Raw genomic sequence first — 16,628 nt, forward strand, 5'->3', positions numbered from 1 at the left:
TGAGCAGTTACACCATAAACAACTCGACTATACTGATGACTGTTCTCAATACTGCCAGGTTAGATTTTGTCTTGGCAAAGTACTGAAAAAAATAAATATGCACCAGTTACTGAGAGCCAGTTGTGTTTAACAGCTGAGAAAATGGACACTTTTCCTAAGTATTAAGTTACCCAATATTATATAACTAATGTATGTAAAGATAGGATTAGGGCATTAAGTTAAAGCTCTTTTCAGTTTGCTAAAGTGAAATTTGATGAAAGGTATTTTAAAACTGAAGGTGTATGCAAATTGATACGGTAATTTTGTCATAATTATCATAGCATCATCTCTGAGTTTTATTTTAAGATGATGCAATGATTAATGTACAGTAAAACTTACAGCCAGTTATTTATAACAATGCAATTCTGTTTGATGAAAAATGTGATCTTTGGGCCGGGGATTTAGCTCAGTGTTTCTGCCGCCTGCCTTGCAAGCACAAGGACCCGAGTTCGATCCCTGGTTCAAAAAAAAAAAAAATGTGATCTTTTAAAATGTTTAAATGTTTTAAATTTTTTTATTCTTAACAAATCTAATAACTGATTCTTTTATACATTTTTTAGAACAGAAGAAAGTTAAAGTTAAAAAGCCAAAACCTGAATTTCCTGTATACACGCCTTTAGAAAGTGCATATATCCAGTCTTATGATCATGGAACCTCCATAGAAGAGATTGAGGAGCAAATGGATGATTGGCTGGAAAACAGGAACAGAACACAGAAAAAGCAGGTAAACTGAAAACTTGTTCTAACTGAATGAAACACGTTATACGGCTTAGTGTGCTATCATAAGGTAAACCAAGTTAACCATTGCTGAGGTGGAGAACTGAAATATGTCACCTGTGCATCTACCTGTTTCTGCCTTGCTTTTCTTCCACAAATGACTGTCCTGACTTCTAGCGTCAAAGGTAGTTCTACTGCCTTTTTGAAGTTTACAAATGGAATCATCCTATGTGTATTCCTTTGCATCTATTTCCTGTGTTCAGTATTATATTTTTGAAACTTATCCATGACTGCATGTGCCAGTGGTTTATTTTCATTACTTTATAGTAGTCTGTTTACAAACATAACAGTTGATTTTTGTTGCAGAAATGTGATTCTTCTAGTTTTCAGTCATAACGAATAATTTTTCTATGAACATTCTTGTGCATGTCTTTCAGTGCATATATTTGTATATTTTACTCAAATCAACTCAATTTGAGTAAATATTTCTGAATTTTTTTCAAAAATGTATCGATTTCTACTTCAGCAGCAGAATATGAAAATTCAGTTACTGTACATCTTTACAAACACTTGGTCTAGTCTTTTTTATTTAATCTTTCTCTTAGGTATGTAATTATGGTTTAATTTCAAATTCCTTGATGAATAAAATTAAACACCTTACATTAACTGGGCACTGATAGCTTCGTATTTGAGGTACCTTTCCAAGTCTTTTTTGTCAGATTCCTTGTCCTTTTTTATATAAGTTTATAGAGTTCTATCATGTTTTTCAGAAATGAGTCTTTAGCACATATCTTTTCATTCTGCTTTGCCTTTTCACTCTCTCTTTTTTTGTTTGTTTTTTTGTGTTTTGTTTTTTGAGACAGGGTCTCACTATGTAGTTGAGACTGACCTGGAACTCACTGTGTAGCCCAGGCTGGTCTCGAACTCACAGCGATCCTCCTGCCTTAGCCTCCCGAGTGCTGGGATTACAGGCCTCAGGCCTATAACTGGGCACTGATAGCTTCGTATTTGAGGTACCTTTCCAAGTCTTTTTTGTCAGATTCCTTGTCCTTTTTTATATAAGTTTATAGAGTTCTATCATGTTTTTCAGAAATGAGTCTTTAGCACATATCTTTTCATTCTGCTTTGCCTTTTCACTCTCTCTTTTTTTGTTTGTTTTTTTGTGTTTTGTTTTTTGAGACAGGGTCTCACTATGTAGTTGAGACTGACCTGGAACTCACTGTGTAGCCCAGGCTGGTCTCGAACTCACAGCGATCCTCCTGCCTTAGCCTCCCGAGTGCTGGGATTACAGGCCTGCGCCACCACACCCGGCTTCACTCTTTAATAGTGTATTTTAGTAATCAGAAGTTACTAATTAATTAATCTTTACCTTTCTCTTGTTTAGTTCTGGGATTTGTTTTGTTTTGATAACTTTTTTGGAGGGGAGTTGTCGTTCCTTTAAAGAACTCATCTATCGCAAAATCAAAGATATTTCCAAATCTTTCTAGAAGCTTTAATGTTGTCCTTAAACATTGAAATTAACAGTTCTCTAAAATCTTTTTTTGTGTTTGACATTAAGTAATGTTCAAGTTTAATCTTTTTTTTTCCCAAAAGTTTTCTAAACTAATTGAGCTAGTAGCAGTTAATGAAAAGACAGCTTCCTACAGCATTCCAGATGCCATCTTCATCATCACCAAGTGTTCCTAACTGTGGAAGTTCATTCCCAGATGTTCTGCTTTGTTCCATGAGTCATATTTGTTCTGTGTCAGTTCTGAATAGTCTTCAATACTATAGCTTCTTAATGGCTTCCATCTTTGTTTTCCTTCTTTAAGATTGCCTCTTTATACTTTTTGTATACATTTTCAGAGTAGCTTATAACTTTTTACAAATTATTCAGCTAAAGTATTTAATTTAGGGTCACCATGAATATATAGGTAAATCTTGGAAGAAGAGTTATACAAATACCATTGACTCTACAACCCATGATAAATCTATTCACTTATTTTAAAAATGAGTTGCATTGTGTATATATTGCACATTGTTTTAGATTTATTCATGAGTATATGGTGTTTGATACTACAAGTGGTAATGTTTCACTTTTGGATTATGAAGAACAATTGCTTTTTGTATAAAAATCTTGTAGCCAGTACCCTTGCTAAATTTACCTTTTAATTCTAATGGTTTCCTTGTGTATTATACATTTTCTCTCTTTTGTATAATTAGAATTTCTAATGCAGTGTAGACTAGATAGAAGTGGTAGTAACAAATATTCTTGTTTTCATTTCCATTCTCAAAAAATTTCACTGAAATTTTCATTTGTTTGTTATTTGGTACTGGGGATCAAACTTGGGACTCTGCACTTGCGAAGCAGGTGGCCGAACCACTGAGCTAAATCCCCGGCACTTCACTGAAATTTTTATTTCATCATTGGAGCAATGTATTAAGCTTTCATCATGTCACTATTAAATATGATATATTTTATAAGCCTTTTATAACATTTCAGTGAAATAATCCGAACATAAAATTCACCTTTTACAAAATACGTACTTCAGTTTTTTGTGGGTTTTTTTGTTTTGTTTTGTTTTAGTTGTTGTTTTTTAGGGGAGGGGTGAGACAGGGTCTCACTATGTAGTTGAGACTGACCTGGAACTCACTATTGTAGCCCAGGCTGGTCTCGAACTCACAGCGATCCTCCTGCCTCAGCCTCCTGAGTGCTGGGATTACAGGTGTGCACCACCACACCTGGCCTTGTTTTGTTTTGTTTTTTGGGGTTTTGGTTTTTTTTTAGTGGTTTTTAGTCTGTTCCTGTTCGTGGAATTCTATTCTCACTAATTCTAGAACATTTTCATCACACACAGACACACACACACACACACACACACACACACACACATCCTTATACCTCTTAATAATGGGTTCCAATTCTCTTCTTTCCCCTCCCATGGCAACCACTAATCTACTTCCTATCTCTGTAGACTTGCTATTTTGAACTTTTTTTTAAACTGGAGCCATATAATATGCAGTCTCCTATGTTTGGCTATTTATATTTTGCGTAATGTTTTCAAGATTTATCCATGTTGTGTCATATAATAGTACTTGATTTATGGCTGAATGATATTTCCATGTTGTCACATACTATTTGTCCATTCATTGGCCAGTGGACATTTGGTTTGATGCTTTGTGGCTATGATAAATAAAGATGTATAAACCTGTTGACATTAGCATACAAGTCCTTGGATATTGGCTTTGCAGTTTCTCTAAGAATTATGATTAACAACTTATTTCATAACAGTCAAATTTGGCTTAATGCCAGCTTGGTTTCAATAGTGTATAAAAACTTAGACCTTTCACAGCCTTTCATACCCTGTCTGCTGGGTATGATCTTGAAACAGGAAACTAGAGTAAGACCCCAGGATCAGGCTCAGACTGTCAGGAGTCAATGTCCCCTTCTCAGAGCAGTACCCATCATCTAAGGACCGCCTACTGGCACCCTCCTGGTGCCATCAGCAACTACATGTCACACTGAGGATTGTTCTCATAGCACATGGCTGATATGAGGATCAGCAACACCCAAAGCATGACTTCCATCACCTGTTTTCGATATTCAATGTACTAGTCTGCTCTTGAAAAAATTGTGTGATTCTGGACTCTGTATTCTGTGTTGAATAAAGTTTTATTAATTATGCTTTTGAATCCTAAAATTAGTTTTGGTCATTTGTTTGATGAGTTATAGCAAGACAGGGATTAAAATTTTCCATTATGATTGTAGCTGTCAGTTTTTCCTTGTAGTTCAGTTTTTGCTTTATGTATTTTGAGACTGTTGTTGCGGTTGATTTTTGAATATTTATCTTTTTAGTGAATCAGACCTTTTACTATTTATCTCTGATGATGTGAAATCTTTGATTTATCTCTAGTAATGCTTTTTAGGCTTTTACTTTGTCTATTAGTAACAATTCCATCTTGTTTATGTTGACATGGTACATATTTTGTCATACTTTATTTTCTTTCCTTATATATTAGATGTGTCTTACATTATTTTGTAATTTTAAAAAATCTAGCCTGAAATATTTAAATTTTATTTAAAACTTCAATTCTATTGCTATTTAGTAAAATTGCTAACCTCTTAAGGTTTAAATCTGCCACTTTATTATTTGAGTTTTGTTTTTGGTCATTTTTCTATCCTGTCTCTCTGTTTTTTCTTGTATCTTGACCTTTCTAGGGTTGATTGTTTTGTTTTGTTTTGTTTTTGCAAAATCATTCTTGAACCCAGGGCTTTGAGCATGCTAGGCAAGAGTTCTACCACTGAGCTAAATCACCAGCCCTTAATTAATCAATTTTTAATATACCATCTGTCCTTTATGTTTTAAGTTCTTTTTTTCTCACTTCATATTCTTCTTTTCAGCTAATTGACTAATTTATATTCTATCTTTCTTTTTTTTTTCTTTTTTTTTTGGTACTGGGGATTGAACTTGGGTCTTTGCACTTACAAGGCAGGCAGCAGAACCACTGAGCTAAATTCCCAGCCCCCATCTTCCCTTTTAATAGTTTTACTATTGACATAATGTGATAAAACAAAACACATATACTTTATATCAAGTGTGCTATATCATGCATTTTGACATATTTATATGCCTGTGAAACGAACACCAGAACCAAGATACTGACCATAAATATCTTTACCCTAAGTATCTTTGTTTCTTTATAATCGATCATTCTTAGTCCTCTGCCTACCTCTAGATGACCATTCATATACTTTCTTTTACTGCAGGTTTGTTTCTGTGCTTACAATATCATGTATATATATGAAATCATACTATTTGCTCTTCTATCTGGCTTCTTTAAGCATAATTCTGAAATTTATACATGTTTATTCAGTAGCAATAGCTTCACCTATTTACTGCTAAGTAATATTCCATTTTTACTTTCTCACCACTTGAGGTATACTTCGCTTGTTTCCAGATTTGGACTGTCATAAATAAGCATGCTTTGAAGATTCATGTGCAGGTCTTTGTGTGGTTATATGCTCCCATTTCTCTTGAGTCAATCCCTTGTAGTAAAATGACTGGAATGTGTGATAAGTATAATTTAAATATTTAAGAAACTGCCAGAATTTTCCAGAGAAGCTGTTCATTTTTACATTCCACCAGAACTGTATGCAAGTTACATTGCTCCCACGTCCTGGCCTATACTCGGTACCTTCTTTCTCTTTAATGTTAGCTGCTGTAGTGGATGTGTGGGATTATATCACTAGGATTCTAATGTGCTCTCCCCGTTGTTCGTATGATGAGCACCTTTTCACGTATTATTTCCTTTACAATTGAGTATCTTCTTTTAGGATGTATCTGTTCAGCTCTATTGCCCAGTTTGCCTTATTGAATTTAAAAGTTCTTAGTGTATTTTAGATACAAGCCCTTTGTCCCTGTGTGTTTGCAAATGTCTTCTTCCAATTTATGGTTTAATTTTTATCTTAGCAATATGTATCTATTGAAAGACAAAAGAAAAAAATTATTTTTGGGAGGAATAGTACTAGGAATTGAATCCAGGGCTTTCCCACTGAACTATATCCAGTGCTTTTTAAAAATTTTTATTTCAACAGGCCAGCGATGTAGCTCAGTGGCACCACATCTGCCTGGCAAGCACAAGGTCCTAAGTTCGATCCCTGGTGCCAAAAAAAAATTTTTTTCCTTATTTCAAGATAGATTCTCACTAAGTCACTATACTACATTTAGTTTCATTGATTTTTCACTATTATTTTTCAGTTTTATATAGAATTTTTTTGGCTGTCATATTAATATTTTTCTATATTCTATTAAATGTGGTCTGATTTTCTCTTACAGTTTTTTAACATGGAAAATTAGGTCACATGTTTGAGAACTTCCTTTATAAATGGAAATTTCCTCTGACCATGGATTTGTTTAAATATAGTTTATATTTTTTATATTTATAGTCTTTGTATCATATTTTAACTGTACCCTACAAATTTTAATATTACATTTATATTTTTAATATAATCAAAATGTATTCTAATTTCCCTTGTGATTTTTGTGGGGTTGATTCATGTTTAATTTCCTAATGGGTATTTTACATGTCTTTCTGCTAATGTTTTCCGGCTTGCATATAGTTTGGGGGTTGTTTTGGTTTCTTGTTTGTTTCTGGCAGTACTAGAGTGAACTCAGGTGTATTTCCCACTGAGCTGCATCTCCAGCCCTTTTATTTTTTTTGAGACAGTCTCACTAAGTTACCCGGGCCAGTCTCAAACTTGTAATCCTCTTTCCTCAGCCTCCCAAGTAGCAAAGATTACAGGCATTTGCAATTGTGTCTCATTACTTATAGGTTTTTTTTGGAGGGGGAGGGGTTTTTTTGTTTTTTTTTTTGTTGTTGTTGTTTTTTGGGGTTTTTTTGAGACAGGGTCTCACTATGTAGTTGAGACTGACCTGGAACTCACTATGTAGCCCAGGCTGGTCTCAAACTCAGAGCGATCCTCCTGCCTCAGCCTCCCGAGTGCTGGGATTACAAGTGTGCGCCATCACGCCCGGCCTTCATTACTTGTTTTTTTATTATTATTAAAGTGTTTTGGAAATTTTAGATGAGCACTCTATGTTTAGTATTATTACTCACATTTTGGATTTGACTCTGATACGTAGTGTTTCTTTGTCTATCTTGTTTTATAGTTGTTGCTATTTACTTTCTTGCTTTCTTTTGGCCTGATTAATTTTTGACAGCCCCTTTCTCCTGTCTGTGAATTGGATGTAATTATTCACTCTTACATTCTTCTTCTATTGAATAATGTAGAATGTATATGTCTTTACTTTTTAAATTTTTTATTCGTTTCTTTGCCACTTTTAGGTAATGCAGAATTTTAAACTCTTTACTTCATCTGTCTTCCTTGTCTTTTGTGTTAGGGTTGAACTGTCTCCCCCAAAATCACAGTGAAGCCTGTTAGCTAGCTTCCCATCGCTGAGACAGGACGAATGAGGTGACTGACTTAAAAGGAGGAAAGGCTCATCTGAGCTCAGAGCTCCAGAGGCTTCTTTCTGACATGGTCACTTGGCACTGTGTCTGGGGCCTGTGGCTAGGCGGTTAACCATGGCCCAGGAAGGCTGTTCCCTCGTAGTGATCAGGGTGCATGGGGTGCCCCCACTGCTAGGTCCCAAAGTCCTGTTCAAGAGCAAGCCCCAGCCACCTCACTTCCTTCTCCTAGGGCGCCCCCTCTGTGCGCTCTGCCACTTCCTGGCAGCACCATCAGCTGGGGACCAAGCCATCATCAACACATGAGCTTTTGGGGGACATTAAAGATCCAAACCTTAAAGTCCTAACCCCAGAGCATCGGAATATGACCTCATTTGTACATAGGGTTGACTCAAATCTCCCTAAAATGAGGTCATTCTGAAGTCAGTGTAGATCTGAGTGATCAGGCAGCATTTCCTTTCCTAGATTATTTTTGTTTCAAAGGTTATATTCATTTCTCACTAGACTTTTTAATCGTGGTTTCTGTGTTTGAATTTACAATAGAAGTGTGCGCACATCAGACTCTCACATGTTTATTCCCTTAATCAAATGCCCAACTTAATTTATCATGGTAATTTTTGCTGGAAAGCATAATAGCCAGGAGTGTAGGTGACAAAAATACTGTCCTGTTAAGGTTGGGAGACCTGCAGTTTAGTGTTAGCATCACTGTTTATTACCTACATTAACTGGATTTTAATTGTCCTATCATTAAGCACCTCATAAAAACTGAAATTATCTGTTCTTTCTTCCTTAGAGATAAGCAAATATATGGTAAAAAAATTTTTATAAACTGATAGGCACTAAACCATGAAGTGCACTCGCTTGTTCATCCCCCCCCCCCGTGATCCTGGGGATTCAACCCAAAGCTTTCCCATCCCCAACCTTTTTTTTTTTTGGAGACAGGGTCTCCTTCTGTGGTTAAGATTGACCTGGAACTCACTATGTAGCCCAGGCTCTCGAACTCAACAGTGATCCTCCTGCCTCAGCCTCCTGAGTGCTGGGATTACAGACGTGCGCCACCACGCCCAGCCTTTATTTTTTATTTTGAAATAGGGTTTCCCTAAATCACCCAGGCTGCACTTGAATTTGCGATCCCCCTTAATCTTAAATTCTTAGAAGGTCCAAACTCAGGTAATTCCTCCCAGAACCAGCACAGTTTTCATCAGTGACAGAACCTATATAGCATTTTTTAGTAATACATGAAAGATGACAAATAGCCAAGTAATAGAAATATTATTAAATAAATTAGATAAAATTTTAAAGTGATTTCTGATTATTTTTATAATTGCCTGACATAAGTTGATGACAGTCTGTCTCTTCAATTTCAGAAACAATGTAGCAAAGTATTTTAAATCCAGTACAAATCCAAACAAATTTTTATGAAAACAGCTACTGTATGATTAATTAAAGTAAAGTTTTTAATGTCACTGGGCAAGCCAAACAAATAATTTTCTACCATAAAGATTATAACAAATAAACTCTTAAAATATTTCCTTCTTTCCTTCCCCCTGGTGACCTGGTAATGTTCTGCAGTGTTTTATGTAGGAGACCTGGCTTTCATTCCTGTTCTTGTTATCTCTCTCCCTGAGGCTGCAATGAATAAAATAAGAAATAAAATCACTATCCTGCATCCTTATTGCTGTGGGCTGTACCCTCGTCAGATTTCATAAGCTGGGCTGGATGGGCCTGGGTAGCATTGGGGTGGAAGACCTCAAAGAAACAGTCTGTGGAACACAGCACCTTCCATACTCCTGGTATTTCATCTTCCACAAAGCCTTGTCTTACAGTCATTACTGCATTTTCCTTTTTACTCTTTGATTGATTTGCTTGCTATAGGGAAAAAAAAAGCTTTTAAACTTGGGTGCATTTCTAGGCATTTAAATTAATGCATTTATTTCTTTTCCTTTTCCAATTTGTTGTATTCTTGAGAAGACAGTATTCCAACTAACAATATTTTTTATGATCTAAAATTACTTTTTCAGAAACTTCTCATTTTAAGTGTCTATTCTTTCTGTTTCATAGCATTGCCTTTGCTTTACAAATGATATACTATAACACAAAGTGATTTTGAAGACACAATAATGTAATTCTGTAAAGATCTAAAATTATAATTGTTTTCTTGTTCCCTTTAAAAGTTAGATTATGGGGCCAGGGATTTAGTTCAGTGGTTCTGCCCCCTGCCTTGCAAGCACAAGGACCCGAGTTTGATCCCCAGTACCAAAAACAACAAAACAAAAGTTAAATTATGTACAGCATACTAGGTAATTTTATTTTATTCTTTTTTACTAGACATTTGTGGGGATACATATTTATATATGTACTTTAAACCTATTCCTCCCAGAATATAGCCACACAAACACCCCTTATAAGTACTGATGGTATGGACGCATGCCTGCATATACACACAAACATACATGCACCCTTGCGTTCTCTAACATACTATCTGCCCTCCCTGTCTTCCTTCCTTCATTCCTTCTTTCCTAGGAACACTTTTTTCTTTTAAACTAATTAGCTTTATTTGATGTTAAATGACATGGGAAATTTTGTCAAACAAGAAGTGTATAACCTTTATAATACATTCATATAGATATATGTTTTCAAAAGTTGTGCAAAGTTTGTAAAAATTAGCCTTTTCTTTCCTGTCCACAGTATATCCTGGTATAAGGTCCTCAGCTGTAATTTCAGTTGTTATCATAAAATGCTGTGGGATATCCAGATCTTCTTGCTGGTGGCCATGTAACGCACTTTTCTTGGATCTGTAAGTGTGGCCCTTCTAAGGCTTTTGCCATTCACAGACCGACGTTATGGTTTTGGTCTGAATGAACTCATCAGTGGGGCTTTTGGAAGGTGATTAGATTATGCAGGCTCAGAGATCACTGCTGCCAGGAGGAGGGGCTGCGGGGAAGAGGCAGTCACCAGTGTAACCCGGAAGGTTCATCTCCCTGCCGGCTCCTCCCTTCTCTTCTGCTTCCTGTCCACCATGCCCTGAGCAGCTCTCCTGCACCAGGCCCCTCTGATGAGAAAGTGGCTAAGACAGATAATGTTTTACTCTGATACTTTTTGTTTTTTGTACTGGGGATCAAACTCAAGTCCTTACACTTGTGAGGCAGTTGCCAGAACCACTGAGCTAAATTCCCAGCCCTCTGATACTTTTTTGAAAGCACTTGCAATCAGCTAAAGCAGAACATTTTTTTCTAATGACATTTTATGTAGAACCTCAGTATGTAAAAGAATGATACAAAAAACTGAGCTGCTGTGGTCCAGCCCAAACAAAAGGCTTGTGGCCATCTGCATCTCCTCTCCCTTGCTCCACAAGGTAGGGCACCTTGTAAACCTTGTAAGAGATGGGTCTGCTTTGCTCAGTTTCACACTCATCCATATACCCCAAACTTCAGTGTTTTAGAAAAGTTTCCTCTTCCTGTTTAAAAATTTTAGAACTTTAAAAAAAAAATGTTAGAACTTGGAGAATGATCCTGAGAAGTATTCAACAGTGACTCCTTGCAGTTCTTCCTTTACTCCTGTTCTCTTCGTTTTTCATTAAAATGACCCCAAACCAAAATTAAACTCCCAGAATCAAAGCAGTCAAAGATGGATAGCATATCCCTTTTTATGGAATAAGAATTATTTAGTTAAACTAGTCAGTTCAAGATGGATGGCACATCCCTCTTTAGAAATAAGAGATCTAACTTACTTGTTTTAGGGAGGTTTCTAATCTAATTCAGCGATGGCGAACCTCTTATAGCTCTTCCACTGTCAAATATGAGGTCATGAATTTTATCCTTACATTTTCTAATATGCATTTTATGATTTTATTTTGCTTTAGATTGTTAATCCATTTTACACTAATTTATATTTCGCATGTTAGAGTTCCAGTTTCATTCTTTTTGCAAGTGTGTATGCAGTGTGATTAAAAGACATGGTAAATGGTTAGTCTTTTTTTTTTTTTTTTTTTTTGGTACTGGGGATCAAACTTGGGTCCTTGTGCTTGTGAGGCAGGTGGCAGAACCACTGAGCTAAATCCCCAACAATGGTTAGTCTTTTTAAAATTATTACAGAATGAACTACGAACGTGTACTAATGAAATAATTACAATTATTAATTAAAGACGCATTGGCAGTAATCCCCATCACAGTACTCCCTTCACACCACTTATCCCACCATTCTTTACACTTTCTAAAGCCATTCTGGAAGTGTTTCATGTCCTCGCAAGGCTTGATCAAAAATACAGTTAATGATGCTGCTACTGGACTCCATCCTACAGAAAAGTAGCTCCAGAAAAATTATAGCATGTCTTCATCCACCTTACTGATCTGGCACTGTACTCTGGCTTTTCCTCAAAGTCAACATGACCATGAGAGGTAAATATTCTGAGCCAGTTCAGGAATTCCAGGCAGCCACAACTTCGCATCTAAAGACACAAGAATGAACTTCCAGAAATGCTGCATAAAATGATAAGAACTGTGTGAAACAAAACGAGCTGAAACAGGGGCACCCAAGTCAAGGCTTTATTGGGGGAAGGAGCTGCTGGGCTGTCTCTAACAATGGCAAAAGAGGGTGAGCCTAAGTAGGGTGAGGTTTATATAGGGCGGTCAGTGCAGTGGAGAGTGTGGTACTGCAGGGCTAGCGACGAGGTGCTGGGTGATTGGAAGGAGAGGATGCCGTGGGTAAGAGGCTGGAGCAACAAGTTAGGTTTTGCTTCTGGGAGGGTGGGTAGGTTTCACTCCCCACACATACACACAAGTGGCTCATTCCCATAAGCAGGAACCATTTTATGAATGGGAGCCATTTTAGAATGTAGGACCGTTGGCGCCATTTTTCTGGTAGAGAACTCATCACTGTATGATAAGTGTAGTTGAAGCAAGGGCAAGTATTTTGAGGGGAATTAATAGCAATGTGTCTTTTACTGCAATAGACTTTAATTGTAAGCATTCACCATATTTTTTACTACACTGCTATATATTATTCCAACACCATTTGTTGAAAAGATTGTATTTTCCAATGAATAGTCTTGTTTGTCAAAAATAATTTGATCATATATGCAGGGTTATTTCTGGGCTTTCTATTCTATTGCATTAGTCTGTAAGTCTGTCTATGCCAGTACCACACTGGTTTCATTACTCTAGCTCTGTCATAGTTTTGAAATAATTTGTGAATTCTCTAGCCACCAACACTTCCTCTCCCTCCTCCTCTTCCTCCTGTGCCTCCTCTGCTTTAACTCAGTCTCTTTGCACAGTACTACATCCCCAGTCCATTTTTTATTTTGAGACTAGGTCTTCCTTAACTGCCTAGTCTGGGCTCAAACTTCCTATCTTCCTGCCATAGCCTCTCAGAGTTCTGGGATTACAAGTGTGCACCACCACAGCTGGTTTCTTCTTTTTCACAATTATTTTGGCTATTTAGGGTTTCTTGAAATTCCACTGAATTTCAAAATAGATTCTTGTTTTTCTTCAAAAAAAAATGTCATTGAGATTTTAGTCTATATTCGTGTATACCTTTGCATTTATTTGTGTCTCCTTTAATTTCAGCAGTGTTTTATAACTTTCAGTGTAGAAGTCCTTTGCCTCCCTAGTCTTCCTAAGCATTTTATTCTATTTGATGCTATTTTAAATGGAATTGTCTTTATTTTCTTGATTGTTCATTGTTAGTATGTAAAAACACAACTACATTTTGTATGTGGATTTTAGGTACTTCAATATTGATAAATTCATTTATTAACTAAGAAATTTGCTGTGGGATCTTGAGGGTTTTCTACATAAGATATGACTATTTGTGAATACAGATAGTTTTACTTCTTTCCAGTTTGGATGTTTTTTGTTTCTTTTTCTTACCTAATTGCACTGGCTGGAACTTCCAGTTCTGTGTTGCATAAAAGTGGCAAAACAGGAAAGGTTGTCAGTACACACCAGCATATGTAGATGTGGTTTTTCCATTTAAAACATTCATGATATTGAGATAGTGTTATCAGTCAGCTTTGGTACCGGGAATTGGACTTGGGTCCTTGCACTTGCGAGGTAGGCCGCAGAACCACTGAGCTAAATCCCCAGCCAGTCAGCTTTGCATTACTGTAACAAACTACCTAAGATAATTAGCTTAAAAGGGAGGAAAGACTTATTTTGGTTCATGGTTTCAAACCGCGGTTGTTTGGCTGCATTGCCTTTGGACTTGTGTTAAGGCTATATGTCATGATGGGAGAATGTGGCAGAGACTGACCACGTTATAGCAGCAGAGGGCCAAAGGAATGGCTGGGATCCTAGTGTCCACTTCAAGGGCATGCCCCGATGACCTCCCTTCCCTGTGAGGCCCCACTACCTAGTGGCTGTTCCACCTCCCAGTACTCAGTAGCTCTAAAGGCTGGAGACCACACTGTCAACATGCTGGCCCATGAGGGACACCCATCCAAACTATAGCAGGGAGTTTTCTGCTATTAGTTTACTGGAGATTTTTGTCATGAAATGATGTTGAATTTTGTCAAATGCTTCACTACATCAATTGAAATGACCAGGATACTAAAACAGATTAGGCCATAAAACAACTGTCAATAAAGCACCTTATCCAATCTCTAGGAATGAAGCTGGAAATCAGTAGCAGAAGGAAAACAAAAAAGTTACAACTATGAGGAAATTTAATAAAACTTATTCTTACACAACCAACAGATGAAAGAAAAATGAAAATGGAAATTAGAAAATACTTAGAGACAAATGAAAATAAAAATAATATACCAAACCTTATGGATACATTGATATTGGTGCCTGGGAGAAACTTACAGCAGTATGTGCCTATATTAATAATAAAAATATCTCAAATCAGTAATTTAACCTTTAATCCTAAATAACTAGGAAAAGAAGATCAATCTAAGCCCCGGGCTAGCAAAAGGTAAGAAATAGTGAAAATTAAATAGAGAATAGAAAAACTATAGAATTGATAAAACAGTTCCTTAAAAAGACAAAACTGAAAAAAAAAAAAAGATAAAACTAACAAACCAAAACTGACAACTAACAAAGAAAAAAAGAGGGGAGATAGAAATGACTCAATCCCTCTTAGCATCTTCCTGAAGAGAAGGGAATAACACATAATATTATACAAGGCCAGTGTTACCCTAATTCCAAAGGCAAACCCTACACAAGAAAAGAAAGAAAACCTTCTCAATGTTGATGGGGAAATCTTCAAATCAGCAAATCAAATCCAAAATATTTTTAAACCAATATATACCAAGATAAAGTAGGGTTTATTATATGGAAGCAAGAGTTCAATAGAAGAAAACCTCTCCTTGTAATACACCACATTTCAATTGATGTAGTCATTTCAATTGATGCAGTACTACCTTGCTAGTCCTTCCCTAGAAGCATAGTCTAGAAGTGATAGTGTTTACAGTATGAAAGTAAAATAATGCCTGTGTGCAGAGAACAGTGAATGGAATAGGACTGGCGCTACACCTAATGCTGAGAAATGAAGAGCTAGCCAAGCAGCTAGGAAGAGGGAAGGGGCCTAAGAATGCTGCATGTTTATTCCTGGTGTCCTGTGTCACTGTGTCCTAGAAGCCTTCTGTTTATTAGTCCCTGTCACCTTGAAGCAACATTCTCTTTGTTCTTGCTGTACCTTTTCTAGACAAGCTGGAAATCAAAATAGGGAGTGAAAATAATCACTTCCGTTACCTATCATCTTCAATATGATTTTTTAATTCTTGAAATAAAAATGGATGATACAGTAGTTTTATGTTGTAACATGAGGAGGATAGTAGGATTGTTTTGGTGATTAAATCAGTTACTACATAAGTACTTTGTGGCATGGAATAAGTATTAGGAGAATTCTTAACTAGTAGACAAGGAGAGTCCACTTAACAATGACACATCTTGGAAATCAGTTATTATGACATGAATCTTTATTTAAGAATTGGTGTTTATTTTTCTTTCTCCATTACCACCTGTGTTTGGGTATTTTGAAAGACAGTGTGGGAGAATATTTGTAGACTTGCTATTATTTATTTCATTTTTTTGTTTTAGGAAATATTAGAGAATAATTATTATTTATTATTTTTCCATGTTCATATTGATCCCTATGTATAGTACTTTAACATCCTCCAAGTCTATAATTCTATATCTTTATCATCTTAATTTCATTTATTGTGTGTCTGGGTTTGCCTGTTTTGTTATTCTTGACAGCATAAGACTTGATTTATTAAGTCACTTTTTGTTGTTTCACATTTCATTAATTTCTCACTTTGTCATTATTCCTTTTTAAAAATTTGTACCATCTTGACTTTTTTTAGTTGATTTTTAAAGACCTCACTTTTGAAATACATTTACAACTATTGATTTCCCTCGGAGTACTGTTTTGACTCTTCCCATAGATTTTTTTAATAAAGTGCTCTGATAGTCTTTAGAATAAATAGCGCTTAGTTTTTCATTTTTTTCATTTTTCATTTTTATTTTACTTGAATTATATTGGAAAGTTTTATGCCTTAAAATACACTTCCAAATAGCTAGTATTGTTGTTGTTGACTACCCTTTTGTTTGTATATCTTTTTCTTTTATAATTTTATTTAACTTTTTAGGTACTGAAGATAGAATCCAGGGCCTTCATACTGAGCTACATACATCTTCAGTCCTTTTCATATTTTGTTTTGAAACAGCATCTCACTAAGTTGCCCAGGCTGGGATTGAATTTGCAACCCTCCTGCCTGAGCCTCGCAGAGTGCTGGGATTACAGGTGTGTGCCACCGTGGCCAGCTGCTTACCTTTTCCATTGCTCTGCAGTCAGAATGTGGCATGGATGGTTTCTGTGCCTTAAAATACACAAGAATTTTCTTTCCATGGACTGATATATGACTAGTTTTTGATGAACGCTCCATACTTGCTCTTTTCTTTTTTTTTTTTTTTTTTTTTTGC

The 16,628-nt window shown here is 36.1% G+C and overlaps 1 protein-coding gene across 1 annotated transcript in view; it reads left to right on the forward strand.

Moving 5' to 3' along the window:
- Dnajc1 (DnaJ heat shock protein family (Hsp40) member C1) overlaps positions 1-16,628 on the forward strand; it is a gene marked incomplete at its 3' end in the record, with an annotated part of 219,070 nt that overhangs the window by 140,414 nt on the left and 62,028 nt on the right. Inside the window, exon 9 of the mRNA XM_033759662.1 lies at positions 600-763. Within this exon, the coding sequence (XP_033615553.1) occupies positions 600-763 (164 nt within the window). The remainder of the gene's footprint in view (positions 1-599; positions 764-16,628) is intronic.

This window comes from Fukomys damarensis, unplaced genomic scaffold (genome assembly GCF_012274545.1).
Source record: "Fukomys damarensis isolate Sample0158 unplaced genomic scaffold, DMR_v1.0_HiC HiC_scaffold_37, whole genome shotgun sequence".
NCBI lineage: Eukaryota > Metazoa > Chordata > Mammalia > Rodentia > Bathyergidae > Fukomys > Fukomys damarensis.